Raw genomic sequence first — 21,366 nt, 5'->3', positions numbered from 1 at the left:
TAAGATATAGCACCTAACAGGTGTAAGATAGGACACCTGACATATGATGGGTGTAAGATATAGCACCTAACAGGTGTAAGATAGGACACTTGATATGGGATGGATGTAAGATATAGCACCTAACAGGTGTAAGATAGGACACCTGACATATGATGGGTGTAAGATATAGCACCTAACAGGTGTAAGATAGGACACTTGATATGGGATGGATGTAAGATATAGCACCTAACAGGTGTAAGATAGGACACTTGATATGGATGGATGTAAGATATAGCACCTAACAGGTGTAAGATAGGACACTTGATATGGGATGGATGTAAGATATAGCACCTAACAGGTGTAAGATAGGACACTTGATATGGGATGGTGTAAGATATAGCACCTAACAGGTGTAAGATAGGACACTTGATATGGGATGGGTGTAAGATATAGCACCTAACAGGTGTAAGATAGGACACTTGATATGGGATGGGTGTAAGATATAGCACCTAACAGGTGTAAGATAGGACACTTGATATGGGATGGGTGTAAGATATAGCACCTAACAGGTGTAAGATAAGACACCTGACATGTGATGGGTGTAAGATATAGCACCTAACAGGTGTAAGATAGGACACTTGATATGGGATGGGTGTAAGATATAGCACCTAACAGGTGTAAGATAGGACACTTGATATGGGATGGGTGTAAGATATAGCACCTAACAGGTGTAAGATAGGACACTTGATATGGGATGGGTGTAAGATATAGCACCTAACAGGTGTAAGATAAGACACCTGACATGTGATGGGTGTAAGATATAGCACCTAACAGGTGTAAGATAGGACACCTGACATGTGATGGGTGTAAGATATAGCACCTAACAGGTGTAAGATAGGACACTTGATATGGGATGGATGTAAGATATAGCACCTGACAGGTGAAAGATAGGACACCTGACATGTGATGGGTGTAAGATATAGCACCTAACAGGTGTAAGATAGGACACTTGATATGGGATGGATGTAAGATATAGCACCTAATAGGTGTAAGATAGGACACCTGACATGTGATGGATGTAAGATATAGCACCTAACAGGTGTAAGATGGGACACTTGATATCGGATGGATGTAAGATATAGCACCTAACAGGTGTAAGATAGGACACCTGACATGTGATGGGTGTAAGATATAGCACCTAACAGGTGTAAGATGGGACACCTGATATGGGATGGATGTAAGATATAGCACCTAACAGGTGTAAGATAGGACACCTGACATGTGATGGGTGTAAGATATAGCACCTAACAGGTGTAAGATAGGACACCTGACATGTGATGGGTGTAAGATATAGCACCTAACAGGTGTAAGATAGGACACTTGATATGGGATGGATGTAAGATATAGCACCTAACAGGTGTAAGATAGGACACTTGATATGGGATGGATGTAAGATATAGCACCTAACAGGTGTAAGATAGGACACCTGACATGTGATGGGTGTAAGATATAGCACCTAACAGGTGTAAGATAGGACACCTGACATGTGATGGGTGTAAGATATAGCACCTAACAGGTGTAAGATAGGACACCTGACATGTGATGGGTGTAAGATATAGCACCTAATAGGTGTAAGATAGGACACTTGATATGGGATGGATGTAAGATATAGCACCTAACAGGTGTAAGATAGGACACTTGATATGGGATGGATGTAAGATATAGCACCTAACAGGTGTAAGATAGGACACCTGACATGTGATGGGTGTAAGATATAGCACCTAACAGGTGTAAGATCGGACACTTGATATGGGATGGATGTAAGATATAGCACCTAACAGGTGTATGACAGGACACTTGATATGGGATGGATGTAAGATATAGCACCTAACAGGTGTAAGATAGGACACCTGATATGGGATGGGTGTAAGATATAGCACCTAACAGGTGTAAGATAGGACACTTGACATGGGATGGGTGTAAGATATAGCACCTAACAGGTGTAAGATAGGACACCTGATATGTGATGGATGTAAGACATAGCACCTAACAGGTTAAAGATAGGACATTTGATGTGTGTAAGATAGGACAATTGATGAGTGTAAGAGAACACTAAATGGGCATGAAACTTTGTGAGTGTAAAATATGACACTTGATGGATGTCAGATAGGACTTTCAGTGGGTGTGAGAAGGACACTTGATATATGCTGGGTATAAGATAGGACACTTTGATATATGTTGGGTGTAAGATAGGACACTTGACAGGTGTACAGTATGATACTTGATGGGTGCAAGACAGGCCAGTTGATGGGCAAGGTAAGGAAACTCGGTGGGTGTGCAATAGGACTCTTCATGGCTGTGGGAGGACATTGATAGGTGTGCAATAGGACTCTTGATGGCTGTGGGAGGACATTGATAGGTGTGCAGTAGGACTCTTCATGGCTGTGGGAGGACATTGATAGGTGTGCAGTAGGACTCTTGATGGGTGTGGGAGAACATTGACAGGTGTGCAGTAGGACTCTTGATGGGTGTGGGAGGACATTGACAAGTGTGCAGTAGGACTCTTGATGGCTGTGGGAGGACATTGATAGGTGTGCAGTAGGACTCTTGATGGGTGTGGGAGGACATTGACAGGTGTGCAGTAGGACTCTTGATGGCTGTGGGAGGACATTGATAGGTGTGCAGTAGGACTCTTGATGGGTGTGGGAGGACATTGATAGGTGTGCAGTAGGACTCTTGATGGGTGTGGGAGGACATTGATAGGTGTACAGTAGGACTCTTGATGGGTGTGGGAGGACATTGATAGGTGTGCAGTAGGACTCTTGATGGGTGTGGGAGGACATTGACAGGTGTGCAGTAGGGCTCTTGATGGGTGTGGGAGGACATTGATAGGTGTGCAGTAGGACTCTTGATGGGTGTGGGAGGACATTGATAGGTGTGCAGTAGGACTCTTGATGGGTGTGGGAGGACATTGATAGGTGTGCAATAGGACTCTTGATGGGTGTGGAAGGACATTGACAGGTGTGCAGTAGGACTCCTGATGGGTGTGGGAGGACATTGATAGGTGTGCAATAGGACTCTTGATGGGTGTGGGAGGACATTGATAGGTGTGTAACAGGACTCTTGATGGGTGTGAGATAGGACTCATGATGTATGACTGGTGTAAGATAGGATAGTTGATGGTCACTCTTCAACTTGATGTGTGATGGGTGTAAGATGGGACACTTGATGTGTGATGGGTGTAAGATGGAACACTTGATGTGTGACAGTTGTAAGATGGGACACTTGATGTGTGATGGGTGTGAGATGGGACTTCTTGATGTGTGACGGGTGTAAGATGGGACACTTGACATGTGATGGAAGTAAGATAGGTCACTTGACATGTGACAGGTGTAAGATGGGACACTTGACGTGTGATGGATGTAAGATAGGTCACTTGATGTGTGATGGGTGTAAGATGGGACACTTGATGTGTGACTGGTGTAAGATGGGACACTTGACGTGTGATGGGTGTAACATAGGTTACTTGATATGTGGCAGGTGTAAGATGGGACATTTGATGTGTGATGGGTGTAAGATGGGACACTTGCTGTGTGATGGGTGTAAGATGGGACACTTGACGTGTGATGGGTGTAAGATGGGACATTTGACATGTGATGGGTGTAAGATGGGACACTTGCCGTGTGATGGGTGTAAGATGTGACACTTGCCATGTGATGGGTGTAAGATTGGACACTTGACGTGTGATGGGTGCAAGATTGGACACTTGATGCGCGGCAGTTGTAAGATGGGACACTTGACGTGTGATGGGTGTAAGATGGGACACTTGCCATGTGATGGGTGTAAGATTGGCAACTTGGCATGTGATGCATGTAAGATGGGACACTTGACGTGTAATGGGTGTAAGATAGGACACTTGATGTGTGATGGGTGTAAGATGGGACACTTGACGTGTGATGGGTGTAAGATGGGACACTTGACGTGTGATGGGTGTAAGATGGGACACTTGACTTGTGATGTATGTAAGATGGGACACTTGACGTGTGATGCATGTAAGATAGGACACTTGACGTGTAATGGGTGTAAGATGGGACACTTGATGTGTGATGGGTGATGTGTGTAAGATAAAACACTTGATGTGTGGATTAAGAGAGCTGGTTGGGAGCTGGTTGGTGGGCAGGGAGAGGGGGGAGTTGGTGAGGACACAAACTGAGTGAGAGAGGCATGGGCGAATTTGGTTGTCAAGCTTCTGTATTTTGAAAAGTTGGAAAATGGATCAAATGATTTAGATAGAGCACACACATCTTGCACCTTTCTTCTACAAATGTTTTACATGTTTGAAACAGGGTGTAACCCCAAACCCAAGAACGGTGACGGCAATACTGCACGGGCAATCGCCAAAGAAGAAGGTTTCAAAGATGTCTCAAAGGAGCTGAGGAAGGCTGAGAAACAATTTGGCAAGGTAAGGCCAAGCTGTGGGGGGGGGGGGGCAGTTTTCTGTTACATACTGTTAAACTGTGATGTGTTTATATATATGTGTTTGTTCTTTAGTTTAGTGTCTTTTCACTGTCAGTGATATTAGACTTTAAAAAAAAAAGGGGGGGGGGTTGAGGGGGGCAGGGAGGGAGGGCAGGGAAGAGGAAAACAGAAAAGGTAGAAAACTAGAAAACTACCAAAAAGTGCATAACTAACATGCAATGACATTTAACAGTAACAATTCAATAATAATAATGATAATAATCAGAAACCATTAACACAATTCTGAAGTACATTAAAGGAATGTAGAAATAGGGCTATGAACTAATGCCTGTGAAAGTTCGACCATAAGAACCTCGTCAGAAATAACTTTACAAAAATCATCTGCAGAATGATTATTCTCTTTAAAAATACTTGGGCAAGTAGGTACCTAACTGCTGACAGTGAAACAAACAATGATGCAAGCTGAACTGCTTACCACAGATGCATGTGACATTTTTACTATACTTTGTCTTCAGCGCATCAAGTTTTATATGGAAGAAAGTAGAGGTTATTTATCTTGTATAGCAAGCTGATGGATTCGGTATCTTTTCTTTAATAATATTCTTGGGGAATAATTTTCCTTTATGTTTTAGAAACTTTTCCTTCCATTGGTTATGAAATCAACCCCATGCTGATACATATGTGTGTGAGTGTGTATGTGTGTGTGTGTGTGGTGTGTATGTGTATGTGTGTGTATGTGTGTGTTCTTCAGTTTATTTTTTCACAGAAAATGATATTTCACATACTTTTTATACTACAATACTACAATCTGTTTTAAGATGTTGGGAGGACAGACTTTCAAAATTGAGCTTTGTTTGTATTCAACATGTATGTTAATTTCAAACGAGAATGACTGATTCAGACTTTACCTCTGATAATTCATGTAAAAGCCTGCTTGCTCAGTCAGCTGAATGAATGAATGATAATGAATGATTTGGATACTTATATAACACCTGTCCTCAGTCGGAGACTAAGCTCTAATCCCTTTACAAACACAGTCATTTGCACAACAGGCTGCCTATCTGGGTAGAGCCGACTGACGGCTGCCATTTGGCGCTCATCATTCATTTCCTGTGTCATTCAATCAGATTCAAGGCATGCACACATACACACTCATGCAGACATGTAACATAATATGTGTATGATGGTTTTGTTTATTTACCCCATCATGTAGGCAGCCACACTCCATTTTTGGGGGTGTGCATGCTGGGTATGTTCTTGTTTCCATAACCCATCAAACGCTGACATGGATCACAGAATCTTAACATGCGTATATGATCTTCTGCATGTTTATACACATGAAGGGGGTTCAGTCACAAGCAGATCTGCACATATGTTGACTTGGGAGATTGGAAAAAATTTCCACCCTTTACCCACCAGGCACCGGAAACAAGATTTGAACCTGGGACCCTCAGATTGAAAGTCCATCACTTTAAGCACACGGCTGTTGCACTCGGCTAATGGGATAGCTGATGCTCAGAAATGCCAAAGAAACATTCCTGACAAAAAAATGCATGCAATACAGAAGTTAGTTCACAGTTATCCATTTAAAAAAAGTTTCTCTTGTTTAGATCTTAAAATAACTCCCACTGATCTTGTTGGTTAAAAAAAATCGGCAGTAAGGTTTCCTGTTACCGATAAAGGTTTGTTCTGTGTGAGTGAGAGTGAAGGTTTATTTCCTGCACTCTTGTCAGAAATTAATATCTGGTGTGATGACTATGTGGCCAAAAAATCCAAACAGTTTACTCAGATTTCACTTGAAATAGACGTGATCATGAAATCTTAAACACAGCCAGGAGCGTTTAGTGGTAAATGACTAAAACAAGTCTGTTTCAATCCTGACAGTAAGACTTCGTTCATGTTCAGCCTTCATGTTGACCAACATGTTTACACTCCTGCAAGAAAATCTCCGCTCTTCCTTTGACTGTTACCTTTTGAAACTTCCTCGTGTCAATACAAAAACCTATTGTGAACATTCTTTCTTCTTTGCTGCTCCTCACATCTGGAACAGCTTTCCTCATCATATCTGTGCATCTGATTCTATTTCTGCTTTTTGCTCATCACTAAAAACTCATCTTTGTAAAACCTATCTATAAGTACTCTCAGCTTCCTTGTTCTCCAAAACCACCCATGTCAGCTCACTTTGGATGTATGTAGAGTGGGAAAGGGAGAGTGTGAGTGGGGGGGCAGGGGGGTTGGGGGGAGGGTTTTTTGAGAAAGAGTGGTCATGAATGTTTTATGTAACTTGTAATATTTTTCTTTCATGTAAAGCGCCCTGAGCTCTCAGAGAGAAAGGGCACTATATAAATGTACATTATTATTATTATTATTATTAACTCCACACAGCACTGTGCAATATTGTTCCTTTTTTTTTCTTTGTTTTTTTTGAAAGACGCAAAAAGGATCACCATGCTGTGTTGTTGTTATATTGTTGTGATTGACTGCAGGTTGGGAAGAACAACGACCCATGGATGCTGACGTTGTACGACTGGCTGATGCAGCGACAGGAGGAGATAATTAAGACGTTCAAGGAACTTGACCAGGACCAGGTTGGCACCGTGGGGAAAGCTGAGTTCTGTGAAACCCTCATGAGCATGAAGGCACCGGTGGAAGAAGAGGAACTACAGAAGGTCGGTCTTCACGATGGATAGTCCAAAGTCTGTTTGCCACATGGAGTTTTATGCAAGAGATATTTATACTCACATAATCCTGTTTTAGTGCAGTTGATATATTTAATGTGTCTGGGTGCGCGCATGCATGCATGCGTGTGTGTGTGTCTGTGTGTGTGTGTGTGTGCGAGTGCGAGTGTGTGTGCGCATGTATGTGTGTGTCCAAAAAATGTGTGTTTTTAAGGAATGTATTTCTTTTTAATCTAAGCATTATTGACTTGATAATTTTATTGTTTGGTGGATCATGCTTTTTTTTTTTATTCATTCAGTGAATGCATTGGATTGAGCTGTTGTAATGTTTTATGTTATGTTTATATCTGGCTCGATGATGTAAGGCGCTTTGAGCAGCATTAGTACTGGATATCGCGCCATAGAAAAGTTGTGAATTATTATTATTATTATTATTATTATTATTATTATTATTATATGTTCTCCAGTAAAAAAAAAAAAAAAAGAAAAGAAAAGAAAACCTCTCTCTCTCTCTCTCTCTCTCTCTCTCTCTCTCTCTCTCTCTCTCTCTCTCTCTCTCTCTGTCTCTCTCTCTCACACACACACACACACACAATAAGAAAAAAAGCAAATATAAGGAGAAGGGTTTGAAAGTGTTCACTTACATACATGATCTGTTTCTTGATAGACATTAATAAGCTAAATCAGTTCAAATCATGTTGCTTCTAGCCCAGCTGACCGCAGAGGGGTCGCTTCAGGGCTGACTTCCTGTTAGTTCTAAAAACTAATGATTGAGCAAACTGTGACAAAATACTATCCCCTTTCACCCTGCTTCCCAAAACGTCAACATTTATTTCTTTATATAAACAACAACAACAAGAACAACAAGAAAACAAACAAACAGAGAGGGGTTGAGAGTTGTGTGTTCACTGGCGAAAAGAGTTACATGCTGTCGGACATGAATAAGCTGACCATATCAAAACACTTTTTGGATCATACAGTGCAAAGGATTTAAAGGGTGGTACATTGGAAAGATGATGATTCATGTGTGAACAGTGTGAGTGAAGAGTCAGGATTGGAGGTTTGGATTAAAACGTGCAAAGGATTTAAAGGGTGGTACATTGGAAAGATGATGTAAAAGACAACAGGGACAAACTGAGACAGGAGATTAAAAAAACATGAGAGTAAAAAAAAAAAGAATGTCATTCAGAATCCAGAAAGCCACCCCCACAATAATGTTACAGCTGGCAGCGCTGCACGACAAGAACCGAGAAAACAGACTGGACTACAACGAGTTCTTAGCGGCCAAGAAGTGGATCAACAAGAACTACCTGGTGACCGCCTTCGAGGGCAAGAAGAAGAAGAAGAAGGGCAAGAAGGGCGGCAAAAAGAAGGGCAAGTTCAAGCTGGTGATGCCCATCTGCATGCAGGAGGAGGGTCACCGCACGATCGGCGGGGGTCCCCCCGAGATGTACATCCCTTACCACATCAACTACACCGACACCGGCCGCTTTGACCGTGACCACCCTCCCCAGCACCCCTTACAGGTCAGTATGATGAACACCCCCCAGCACCCCTTACAGGTCAGTGTGATGATCAGCACCCCTTACAGGTCAGTGTGATGAACACCCCCCAGCACCCCTTACAGGTCAGTGTGATGAACACTCCCCCAACACCCCTTACAGGTCAGTGTGATGAACACTCCCCAGAATCCTTTACAGGTCAGTGTGATGAACACCCCCCAGTACCCCTTACAGGTCAGTGTGATGAAATACCCCCAGCACCCCTTACAGGTCAGTGTGATGAACACCCCCAGCACCCCTTACAGGTCAGTGTGATGAACACCCCCAGTACCCCTTACAGGTCAGTGTGATGAACACCCCCCAGTACCCCTTACAGGTCAGTGTGATGAACACCCCCAGTACCCCTTACAGGTCAGTGTGATGAACACCCCCAGTACCCCTTACAGGTCAGTGTGATGAACACCCCCAGCACCCCTTACAGGTCAGTGTGATGAACACCCCCCAGTAGCCCTTACAGGTCAGTGTGATGAACACCCCCCAGTACCCCTTACAGGTCAGTGTGATGAACACCCCCCAGTACCCCTTACAGGTCAGTGTGATGAACACCCCCCAGCACCCCTTACAGGTCAGTGTGATGAACACCCCCCAGCACCCCTTACAGGTCAGTGTGATGAACACCCCCCCAGCACCCCTTACAGGTCAGTGTGATGAACACCCCCCAGCACCACTTACAGGTCAGTGTGATGAACACCCCCCCAACACCCCTTACAGGTCAGTGTGATGAACACCCCCAGCACCCCTTACAGGTCAGTGTGATGAACACCCCCCAGCACCCCTTACAGGTCAGTGTGATGAACACCCCAGCACCACTTACAGGTCAGTGTGATGAACACCCCCAGCACCACTTACAGGTCATGACACATCTGTATGTGACACACTCTTTTCACTGATGTAACATGGAACACCTGTCTTGTGACACACACACACACACACACACACACACACACACACACACACACACACACACAGCTCACTGATGTTACATTTAACACCTGTCTGTCACACACACACCACTCTTTGATGTTACATGAAACACCTGACTGTGACGCACACACACCACTCTTTGATGTTACATGAAACACCTGACTGTGACGCACACACACCACTCTTTGATGTTACATGAAACACCTGACTGTGACACACACACACACACAGTTCACTGATGTTACATGAAACACCTATCTGTGACACACACACACACACACACACACGGTTCACTGATGTTACATGAAAAACCTATCTGTCACACACACACACACACACACACACACACACACACACACACACAGTTCACTGATGTTACATGAAATACCTATCTGTGACATACACACATACACAGCTCACTGATGTTACATGAAACACCTGTCTGTGATACACACACTGTTCTCTGATGTTACCTGAAACACCTGTCTGTGACTCACACACACACACACACACACACACACACACACACACACACAGAGCTCACTGATGTTACATGAAACACCTATCTGTGACACACACACAGCTCACTGATGTTACATGAAACACCTATCTGTGACACACACACAGCTCACTGATGTTACATGAAACACCTGTCTGTGACACACACACACACACACACACACACACACACACACACACACACACACACACACACACACACACACAGACAGACACACACACACAGCTCACTGATGTTACATGAAACACCTATCTGTGACACACACACACACGGTTCACTGATGTTACATGAAACACCTATCTGTGACACACACACACACAGCTAACTGATGTTACATTAAACACCTATCTGTGACGCACACACACACAGCTAACTGATGTTACATGAAACACCTATCTGTGACACACACACACAGCTAACTGGTGTTACATGAAACACCTATCTGTGACACACACACACAGCTAACTGATGTTAAATGAAACACCTATCTGTGACACACACACACACAGCTAACTGATGTTACATGAAACACCTATCTATGACACACACACACACAGCTAACTGATGTTAAATGAAACACCTGCCTATGCAGGACGACTCAGCCTGGTACCTGCAGAACCCAGAGCGGGCGTACATCAACATCAACGATGCAGCCAGGATGGGGGACTTTGAGTCCCTGAAGGCGGCGCTGAAGAAAGGGGTGAGCATCGACACCCGTGACAGGTACTACAAGACGCCGCTGATGACCTCCAGCGGTGTGGGTCACCTGGACATGGTCAAGTTCCTGGTGGAGAACGGGTGGGTGTGGCTTTCAGCTTGTTTATGGTGTGACAGAATGTTGTATATTCTGTTTTACTCGTTTTGTTTTCTTTATTTTGATGATGATGGAGGTGATGACGATGGGGGTAATGATGATGTTGCTGAGGAGGTCCAATTCAGGTCTGAGACTACTTGACAAAACTGTGCCCGAGAGAAACAGATGCGCGCAGTGCTGGTGAGGAAATTTGAGCAACGCTCCCGAAGAACACATCTGTGAAGTGGATGACCCGTGACTGCTTTGTCACTACCAGTCAGTGGGTAGCGTGTATGGTGTTTCTGTGAGAGAGTACGGGTTACCAACATCAGTAACGGAAGAGTTGAAATTTAGCAGAGTCTGGATCAGTTCTTGATTGCTGCGGTAACCCTTTATCTGTGGCAGAACCAGATTGTCATGATAACTCAGTTGTATCTGTGTTCATCACAACCACTTTTTTTTTTCATGCAACAATTATTTATCAAGGCAGGTTTACATCAAAAAAATAACTCTTCACATTTTTTAAAGCAAAATGAAGTCTCCACTTGACGGGCGCAATAGCCAATTGGTTAAAGCGTTGGACTGTCAATCTGAGGGTCCCGGGTTCGAATCACGGTGACGGCGCCTGGTGGGTAAAGGGTGGAGATTTTTACGATCTCCCAGGTCAACATATGTGTAGACCTGCTAGTACCTGAACCCCCTTCGTGTGTATATGCAAGCAGAAGATCAAATACGCACGTTAAAGATCCTGTAATCCATGTCAGCGTTCGGTGGGTTATGGAAACAAGAACATACCCAGCATGCACACCCCCGAAAACGGAGTATGGCTGCCTGCATGGCGGGGTAGAAACAGTCATACACGTAAAAGCCCACTCGTGTGCATACGAGTGAACGCAGAAGAAGTTTCCACTGTTATCATTTTGATCATATGTAACTCCTCTTCATGCTGTCACTGTTTATGTGTGTCTCTGTTGTACAGATAGCTTTGATTTCACCTCCTTGTGCCAGAAAAAAAAGGGGGTAAAAAGTCCCTTAGCCTCTCTCAGCCATCAAGGCAGTGATTTCATATCCACTGTGTCCGGAGTTTGGCACAGGAAGCTGGGGCCCAATCTTTTTCCTTCTGCTCTACCTCAGACTGATGTGTAAAAGGTGGAGTGATGGCCTAGAGGTAACGCATCCGCCTAGGAAGCGAGAGAATCTGAGCGCGCTGGTTCGAATCACGGCTCAGCCACTGATATTTTCTCCCCCTCCACTAGACCTTGAGTGGTGGTCTGGATGCTTAGTCATTCAGATGAGACGATAAACCGAAGACCCGTGTGCAGCATGCACTTAGCGCACGTAAAAGAACCCACAGCAACAAAAGGGTTGTTCCTGGCAAAATTCTGTAGAAAAATCCACTTCGATAGGAAAAACAAATAAAACTGCATGCAGGAAAAAATACAAAAAAATGGGTGGTGCTGTAGTGTAGCGACGCGCTCTCCCTGGGGAGAGCAGCCCAAATTTCACACAGAGAAATCTGTTGTGATAAAAAGAAATCAAATACAAATACAAACAATGAAAACAGTAGCTTTTTTCTTTCTTTCCCCAGAGCCTCTTCTGACATGTGCACCTCTAATGTGCAGATATTTTGATGCATACACAACTCTTTGTCCCATTAGATTAATGTTTTAATAATGAAAACTATAGAGTATTATTTCTTTTTATTCAGCTTTATATGTTTTACATTATAACTTTTTAGTTGAACCATGTCATATATATATGTGTGTCAGACTTGACTTTGGGCAGAAGGACTGTTGGGTCTTTGGATGTACTCAGAATTTCCACTCAGATTAATAAAGATATATTGTATCATGTTGTATCGTATAGGTATTGTATTATACGTTGTTCTGTGTGAGTGACAAGCCTTAGAATACACACTGAGATTCCAATCAAATTAATAAGGATGTCTTGTATTGTACTGTATTGTACTGTTTTGCATTGCGTCGAAATGTATCGCATTGTATGATAGGGTATTGTCTTGTCTTGTATTGTACTGTTTTGTATTGCATTGTTTTGTATTGTAATGCATTGCATTGCTTTACATTGTATTGTATCATATCCTATTGTATCTATCATATTGTATTGTATCGTATCATATTATATTGTATTGTATTGTATTGTATTGTAATGCATTGCTTTGTATTGAATTGAATCGTGTCCTGTCGTATCATATTGTATTGTGTTGTATTGTAATGCATTGAATTGTATTGAACTGAATTGTAATGTGTCGTATCATGTTGTGTCATATCGTATCGTATTGTAATGCATTGCATTGCATTGAAATGAATTGTATCGTTTCGTATCATATTTTATACTGCATTGTACTGCATTGCCTCCAGAGCCTCGGTGAACCTGCGGGACAACTTCAAGTGGACGGCGCTGCACCATGCGTGTCATGCTGGACAGCTGGATGTGGTGCAGTACCTGGTGGAGCACGGAGGGGAGATCGACGCCGCCACCATGAACGGCGGCACCCCCCTCACCCGCGCCATCGAGAGCTCCCGCGAGAACGTCGTCCAGTATCTGATTGACCACGGGGTCAAAATGCTGACGGAGAACAAGAAAGGTGAGTGACTGCCGGGGAAACCGTGTGTGTGTGTGTGTGTTTGGTTAGGGTGTGGGTCTGTGGTGCTTTCAAATTGCTTACCTGATTGACCATGGTATCAAAATGCTGACGGAGAACAAGAAAGGTGAGTGAGTGCCGGGGAAACCATGTGTGTGTGTTTTTGGTTAGAGTGTAGGTCTCACAGTCTGTGGTGGTTTTTAAATTGCTTTGCTGGTTGTCTTGGAGGGGGGGCGGGGGGGGCTGGTGTTTTTCTTTTTCAAGTTTCAGTTTTTCTTTCCTTTTTGTTTTATTTTGACCATAGGTTGGATGTTATTGCAAGAAAGGTGAGTACAGGGAAACCTTATGTGTTTGGTTAGAGTGTAGGTCTCTCACAGTCTCTGGTTGTTTTGAATTGCTTTGCTGATTGTCATGGGTTTTTGTTTTTTTCATTTCAGTTTTTCTTTCCTTTTTGTTTTACTTGAAGATAGGTTGGATATTATTATGAAATGTCATTCATATGTTCACGAAAAGTGAACATCACAACCAGTTCTTGTATCAGTACAAAAAGAAATGAGAAATAAGAAACTTTACAGTTGTGGATGGCTAGTGTTCAGTAATGGCCAAAAAGGTGATTGATAAGTTGTGATGTTAATATTTCTGTTAGATATAGCGCTGCAGAAAGACATGGTTTACATACTACGTTTTTGTTCTGTTTTTCCGTTGATGTATTGACAGGTCTGTGAATCTGAGACATCATGCTCTACAAACAAGAAGACACAAGTGCAGGACATACCTGCATGATCATGCAAACACATGATGACTTCACACACATGCCTACATATAGAAAAAAAAAACCACCTTTGTGTAGATTTGCACATGTCTTAGATGCACAAATGTGTATGTACCCATAGATATACCTCAGTGTATGCGTGCGTGCGTGTGTGTGTGTGTGTGTGTGTTTGTGTGTTTGTGTGTGTGTGTGTGTGTGTGTTTCCCTCTCTCTCTGAGTGTAAGAATTGTAACAAATACACAGGATCAATCTACTGATGATATCTTATAATGTCTCTTTTATGGAGTCTTTGCTGACCCATCTTTTCTCCTACACACACACACACACACACACACACACACACACACACACAGAATAACACAATGGAAATATTTTTGCAAACAAATATGCCAGCCTGGGGAAAAAAACAAACAAAACAATTCAAAACAACTGTCAAATCCAGGCTTGTAAAGTGGGCTTTAAAAAAAAATTGTGTCATTGATACATATATAGCACCTATCTTCGATCAGAGATCAAACTAAAAAAACCTCACAAACATAGAGCCATTTGCACAACATGCTGCCTACCTTGGGTAGAGCCTACTGACCGCTGATTCAGTTGCGCATAATTTGTTTCCTGTGTCGTTCAGTTTAGGCTTTCAGTCATATACACGCATACACATGTGTATCATATACACGCATACACGAGTGTATCATGTATTTTTAAAGTGGGCTGTTTACTGATGGTGGAGAGATGTTGCTCCCAGGCATGACCCCAATGGACATTGCCGAGGCGTGGGCGGACCCTCGTGTGCTGAACATCGTGCAGACCAAGTGGGAATCGATGCCCCACCCAGATAAGAAGACGGCTGGCAAGAAGGGAGCTAAGGGCAAAGGCAGCCCCAAGGGCAAGCGACCAGTGTCTGCACCGAAGGAGAAGGAAACAGATGTGAGTGTGTGGGGGTGGGTGGGTGGGAGATTAGGTGTGTGTGTTTGTGTGCATTTGTGTGTGTTTACATGTATGTGTGTATCTGATCGCTTGCACATACGCACACATGTGTGGGTGTAGGGGTGTGGGTGGGTGATTTGTGAGGCAATAGCCTTGGAAATACTATCCTGCTGAGGCAGCAAAGTGGGAAAATGTGTTGGCTTCATTGCACAGTCATCACAGTGTGCGCATATGTATCTGTGTGTGTGTGTGTGTGTGTGTGTGTGTGTGTGTTTGTGAAGTAGTGTAGGATTGGTTTGAGTTTTAGTTTTAGTTTCTCAAGGAGGCGTCACTGCATTCGGTTAAATCCATGTAGGTCTCACCACATCTGCTAGGCAGATGTCTGACCAGCAGCATAACCCATACGCGCTTAGTCAGGCCTTGAGTGCTTGCATACATATATTTGTGTACCTTTCAGAGTTTTTCTTCTACAGAACTTTGCCAGAGGACAACCTTTTTTTTGTGGTGGTGTTTTTCAGTGCACCAAGTGCGTGCTGCACACAGGACCTCGGTTTATCATCTCATCCAAAAGACTAGATGCTCAGTTTGATTTTTCCAGTCAAACTTGGGAGAAAGGGCGAGAGCAGGAATTGAACCCAGACCCTCAAAGACACTGTATTGACAGATGAGAATCTGAACCATTCTGCCATCTTTCTTTCCTTTTGTAGGATCAGTCAAGAAAATAACAAATTTGGGAGACCGGAGAAGCATCAGCATGCATGACTGATAGAATTTTGTGGTCATTATAGCCTGCACCTGTTTGCCTATTAGTCATTAATCAGCCATTTTTTTTTCTTAGGGAATAGACACTAGCAAATACATTCATCATCCTCATCTTTGTCATTGTGAGACACATCACCTTTTCACCATCACAGAGTGAGTGACAGGCTGCAGTGTCATTCAGCCTTGACCTTTCTGTGAGACAAATCACCTTGTCACCATCATAGAGTGACAAGTTGCAGTGTCAGTCAGCCTTGACCTTTCTATGAGACACATCACCTTGACCTTTCTGTGAGACACATCACCTTGTCAATATCAGAGTGTTTGACAAGTTGAAGTGTCATTCAACCCTTGACCTTTCTGTGAGACACATCACCTTGACCTTTCTGTGTGATCCTTTCTGTGAGACACGTCACCTTGACAACATCACAGACTGTTTGACCTTTCTGCAGGCCGTGGTCAGACCAGTGATGTACGATGACACTGCTGCCCTTGACCGCAAGGGATCCATCCTTCGAGCGGCATCGGCCCTCGCTGGTGGGCTGGACGAGCGGGAGGACATCACATACACCCCCCTCAGAGCCTGGACCCAGCAGCCAACGTCCAAGGATCTCATTCACGATAAAGAAGTCCGGCGGGAAAGGTTCGGCTGGGAGGTGGACTTCCCTGATTTCCAGATGCCTTTCCAGAAGAACGTGGCTGAAAAACTCACTGAAATGGATAATGAATAATAATCAAAGCTCTTGAAACTGTGATAGAATCTGTGGCCATTGTAGGGTTGAATAGGAATGAATTCATCTGCTGAATATGATGTGATGTCTTTTGGAAAGTGTGACCACTTTATGCAAAATGTGTGTTTTTGTGTGCATTTTTTGTTGTTGTTTTTCTTCTTTTTGTTTTCTCTCTCTGCAACTATCACTTTCTTTTTATTTTTTGACTGCTGGTATTTCAGGTATTTTTTGGTGTCCCACAATTTTTTTTTTGTTTTTACCTCTGATACTGAGTGTGCTCACTGCTCACTGCCTGTAGTGATGCGCTTGTTGCTCACTGTTCCACATCTAAAGTTTAAATCTATTAAAAAGATTTTTTTGTGTCATCAGGGCTGACTTTTCATGACATTGATATTCGAGAAAAATGAGAGAGAAAGAGAAGAGGGAAATAGGGGGACAACAACAATAACGATACCTTGGTGTCTGGTGTCTTTTCCTGCAGTTTGATGTTGAAAAATTTTCTGAAGCAAGTTACTGCTAACAAATTTATTTTTAAAGTATATTTTTGAATGACCAGTAGTCTGGTGTCTTGTCCTGCAGTTTGATGTTGAAAAATTTTCTGAAGCAAGTTACTGCTAACAAATTTATTTTTTAAATATATTTTTGAATGACCAGTAGTCTGGTGTCTTGTCCTGCAGTTTGATGTTGAAAAATTTTCTGAAGCAAGTTACTGCTGACAAATTTATTTTTTAAATATATTTTTGAATGACCAGTAGTTTGTTTGACAATTTCAGTTTCGGCCTTTCAAGGTCAGAACAAGAGAAGAAAACATGAACATTGAAAAGCTGACAACATGCTTCAAGATCTGGATGTATTTGGTTTATAAATGGATCATTTTAGAAGTTTATCACTGTCAAATTGGTTCTGCTGAGATGGGTCATGTTAAAGAGGTGGTAACTTACAAATTTCTGCAGACAGTGAAAGATCAGTCCACAGTTAGACTGTTTTTTGGTGGGTTTTTTTGTTTTTTTTAAGTGATATACTCAAGTATTTAACATCAATGATTGCATAATTGTTAGGTTTTTTATTGGAGGGGGGGGGGGGGTTGTCATGAAGAAGGTACCTGACTTTTTGTGTATGTCAGCATTATGCGACATACTATCCGTCCATAGATTATATAAGATTCTGTTTGATGATGATGTTTAGATTTTTGATTCCCCCATTCCTTCTTTTTCTTTCATAAGTTTGACTTTTTTTTTCACTTTTTTTTCCAGACGTGTTCATCACAGATAACTGGTGTATTTTTCGCTCCAACCTGAAGTCTGTTGTTTGAAATCTGCTTACATATATAGTTGTTTGTTGTGTATCGTGATAACTGTGTTGGTAATTATGTGTCTGGCTTGTTCTCAGTGCACAAGGAATAATGTTTGTAAAACATTCTTAGATGGTGTAATCTTTTTTATACTTTCACGGACTGTTAATTACTATTTTTCTTTATAGCTATATGATGTAAAGCACTGGAAGTTCAGTGACCATTCTGAATGGTGTTAAGATTACAATTTATGAAAAAAAAAGATGATCACTTGTGACTGTCAAAATGGTCTATTGACTATTAGTTGATATCCCTAATTTTCTCCCCCATTATTTCATTACAAGGATGTTGCTTTATTTTAAAATTCTAACAACCATGAACAAAATTTTACTTTCCAAGTTTTGTCGGATTGACATCAATTTCGTCAAGAGTTGCCATAATAATAATTCCTATGTAGAGATTTCTGTGCTGTCAGCAGAACAAAATTATATTTTTTTAAATTGAGTGTTCCTGTATAGAGGCTTGCGTATTGTCAGCAGTCTGGTGGGGTAAGCTGTAAATCTACTTTGCAACAAATTCTACGAAAAGCCTCGCAGTGTGTCATTTATAGTCCCTGTGTGATGTTTGTGCTCGTTTCATGTGCAGTTACACACATATTGCAGTGGAAAGTGCTGCTGAAGGCATTGCTGTGATCAACATTCTCTTACCTTGAATTTGTTATGTGAAGCCTTCTTGTACTATGTTTTGGAACCTTATTTATTATTTTGGAAAAAACTTTTTTGATACTATATATTTTTATATATTTATGTTATGTATATTCATCCATGTGTGTGCTGGTCAGCCTTTTATTTCATATATCTTTAATAAGCCTGTGCTTTGTATCTCTTTACAGATGTGTGTGTGTGTGTGTGTGTGTGTGTGTGTGTGTGTGTGTGCATTTTAAGAAGTGGAATGTTAAGAAGAATCTTGTGTTTTGGTGTGACAGATTATGTCATGATTTTGAGAAAAAGAACAGCAGGTGGATGATGCCATATTGGTGAAAAGGGATATTTTCTATTGACTTATACATGGTATGCATATTGAAGATAAAATGCTTTGTAAAGTAAAGTGACTTATATAAATAATAAAGACATCCCTGAGTGAAAGATGTGTGTGCATTGCACGTCCTTGTTAAAATCTGAAACACATGGACATAACAATGTGAGTTTGTGAGCACGCGTCTATGTATTGTGTGCTATACATGTATTTTTTAATGTACCTAACTATGTTCCAAGTTAATACTGTCTGCTTGTCAGAATGAACAACAAACTCTGAAACTGTAAACCGACATGAAAAGCAAATATTCCTGTTACCTTCCCTTACTGACCACAGAAAAGAGAGAGAAAAAAAACAACAAAAAACGCCAATAACAAAAAACAAACAAACAAGACAACATCCAGTTACGTCCTTCTTTATTTTGGTTCAGGTTGAACAAATAAAAAGCAGCAATGTCCTTCTGATTGTACATGGGCAAAAAGCAATACAGACTTACAAAAATGTTTGTGCAGTCTGAAGCAAAATTATAACTCCTACCCCCTCTCACATCCACAATGCTTGTTAAAAAAACAAACAAACACACACAAAAAAAAAAACAGTACATGATTTCATTGACATTTGAGCTGCAAAGGCAGTTCACCCTTTTCTCTCCTCCATTACACATTTCCTGTAACCCTGTCAGTCAAAGATGTTTAAAACTGTCATTGATGAAACCTGTTCATATACACCAAGAAAAACTCTCTTTACCAATGCAAACATTTCTTCAGCCTCCATGAAAGGCAAACGCTGCCTTGGAAAGCCTTTTTTTGATTACAGGGAATAATGACATGCGTCATTACCAGCTGTTCCCATCCTTCCTGATTACATGAAGCAGACAATCACAGACACACACACACGCAGAGTAAAACAGTTTTCATGAGTACATGTGGAGCCGTATATTACTTGTGAATTGACGCATGCTAGTTACATATGTACAGTATACATGCAAATAATGAGGGCATGCTGATTATGTATACAATGCAAAAGGTCCTACTAACACATGCAAAGCAGCAAGCAGGCACTACTGACTCTACTTTCTGAGAGCTGTTGTTGTTCATGAACACACTGTTCAGTTTGATCAATTCTCTTCATATTCTGACCACTCCCCTACCCTCAGCAGTTCAACTTCTTTGATGACGTGGACTGATCAGATGTTGAGGTATTACCACAAGGATACTTTTTCCAATGAAACTTAAGTCCATGCAAGGCACATGGTGCTAGCATTAAGTCTCTGTATATCACAATGATCACTAAAGTCAGTCTTCTTAACAGCTTCCAATAACTTTCGTTCTCAAGTCTGATGACACAAACTGGTGACATTTCAGAGATCCACTTTCTCCAACAGGACAGGACAACATGATGTGGAATTTGTCTATCATAAGAGAGGTCACATCAGTATTTTATTTACATTTGTCATTCTTCTGGAGTATATCTACGGCTGTGTAAACCAGCATCTCTTCACACTATTACTATCACACTACACTTCTTTCAGTAACAGTGAGCAACAGACTGGTTCACGCAAAAAACAAAAACAAAACAAAAAAGAAGTGTGTGTGGGTGGGTGGACTGAATTGGATTATATAATCATACAAGAGAATGGGCTTGAAACAGGACAAAGTACAGGGAAAGAGGTGGTGGTGGTGGTGGTCTGCCAACAAACTTTTCACACTGACAAAGAGGCGGAGGTCTGTCAAAACAGCCAATGATGCACTCAAGCCTGGAGAGCCATTGACTAAGGTGGGGCACATGACTAACTTTTTACATTCCCAACCCCATTCAAGTGCATGAACTGGAAAGCTGCAGTGCACGGTTCACATAGTGGCCTCTTCCCTACCGCAAACTGAAGACACCCTCTCATATATAAACCTTGCACAAGAGCACAGTAAGACCAAGGAGGCAAGTTCACTTTTCATCAACATCCATGAAGATTCAGATACTTCATTAATTCAAAATTATTTTCAAATATTCACCCAAGCTACTATCAGGCCTTTAAAAAAAAAAAAAGTCCGGACAAATTCTGACAAGCATATTGTAAATTCACTGAAGGCAATAACAAAAAATCTGCAACAAATGTCTTGAAAGCCAACATGTACTGAACAAAAATTCTGAATTTTGGTGTTTTTTTAAAATACATGTACCCTATATCTGAGATAAATTGAAAACATATTCACATCACGTGCTTATTGCAATGTTTCTTCACAAGCATGAAAAAATATATCATTATAAAAATAAAACTGTAGATTTGGTAAAAAGAAAAAAAAGAAAGCATCAGTAT

At 41.8% G+C, this 21,366-nt stretch overlaps 1 protein-coding gene across 3 annotated transcripts in view; it reads left to right on the top strand.

The window, feature by feature from the left end:
* LOC143295768 (ankyrin repeat and EF-hand domain-containing protein 1-like) overlaps positions 1-19,156 on the top strand; it is a 34,276-nt gene extending 15,120 nt beyond the window's left edge. For all 3 annotated transcript variants that reach the window (XM_076607387.1, XM_076607388.1, XM_076607386.1), the window contains 7 exons: positions 4,326-4,441; positions 6,945-7,127; positions 8,360-8,662; positions 10,735-10,940; positions 13,314-13,540; positions 15,055-15,236; positions 16,448-19,156. In XM_076607387.1, the coding sequence (XP_076463502.1) occupies positions 4,326-4,441; positions 6,945-7,127; positions 8,360-8,662; positions 10,735-10,940; positions 13,314-13,540; positions 15,055-15,236; positions 16,448-16,726 (1,496 nt within the window). In that variant the 3' untranslated portion in view covers positions 16,727-19,156. The remainder of the gene's footprint in view (positions 1-4,325; positions 4,442-6,944; positions 7,128-8,359; positions 8,663-10,734; positions 10,941-13,313; positions 13,541-15,054; positions 15,237-16,447) is intronic.
* Positions 19,157-21,366: the final 2,210 nt, after the last annotated feature.

Source organism: Babylonia areolata, chromosome 21 (genome assembly GCF_041734735.1).
Source record: "Babylonia areolata isolate BAREFJ2019XMU chromosome 21, ASM4173473v1, whole genome shotgun sequence".
NCBI lineage: Eukaryota > Metazoa > Mollusca > Gastropoda > Neogastropoda > Buccinidae > Babylonia > Babylonia areolata.
Note: the sequence above shows the minus strand (reverse complement) of the source record. Positions and strands in the feature narration are given on the sequence as shown.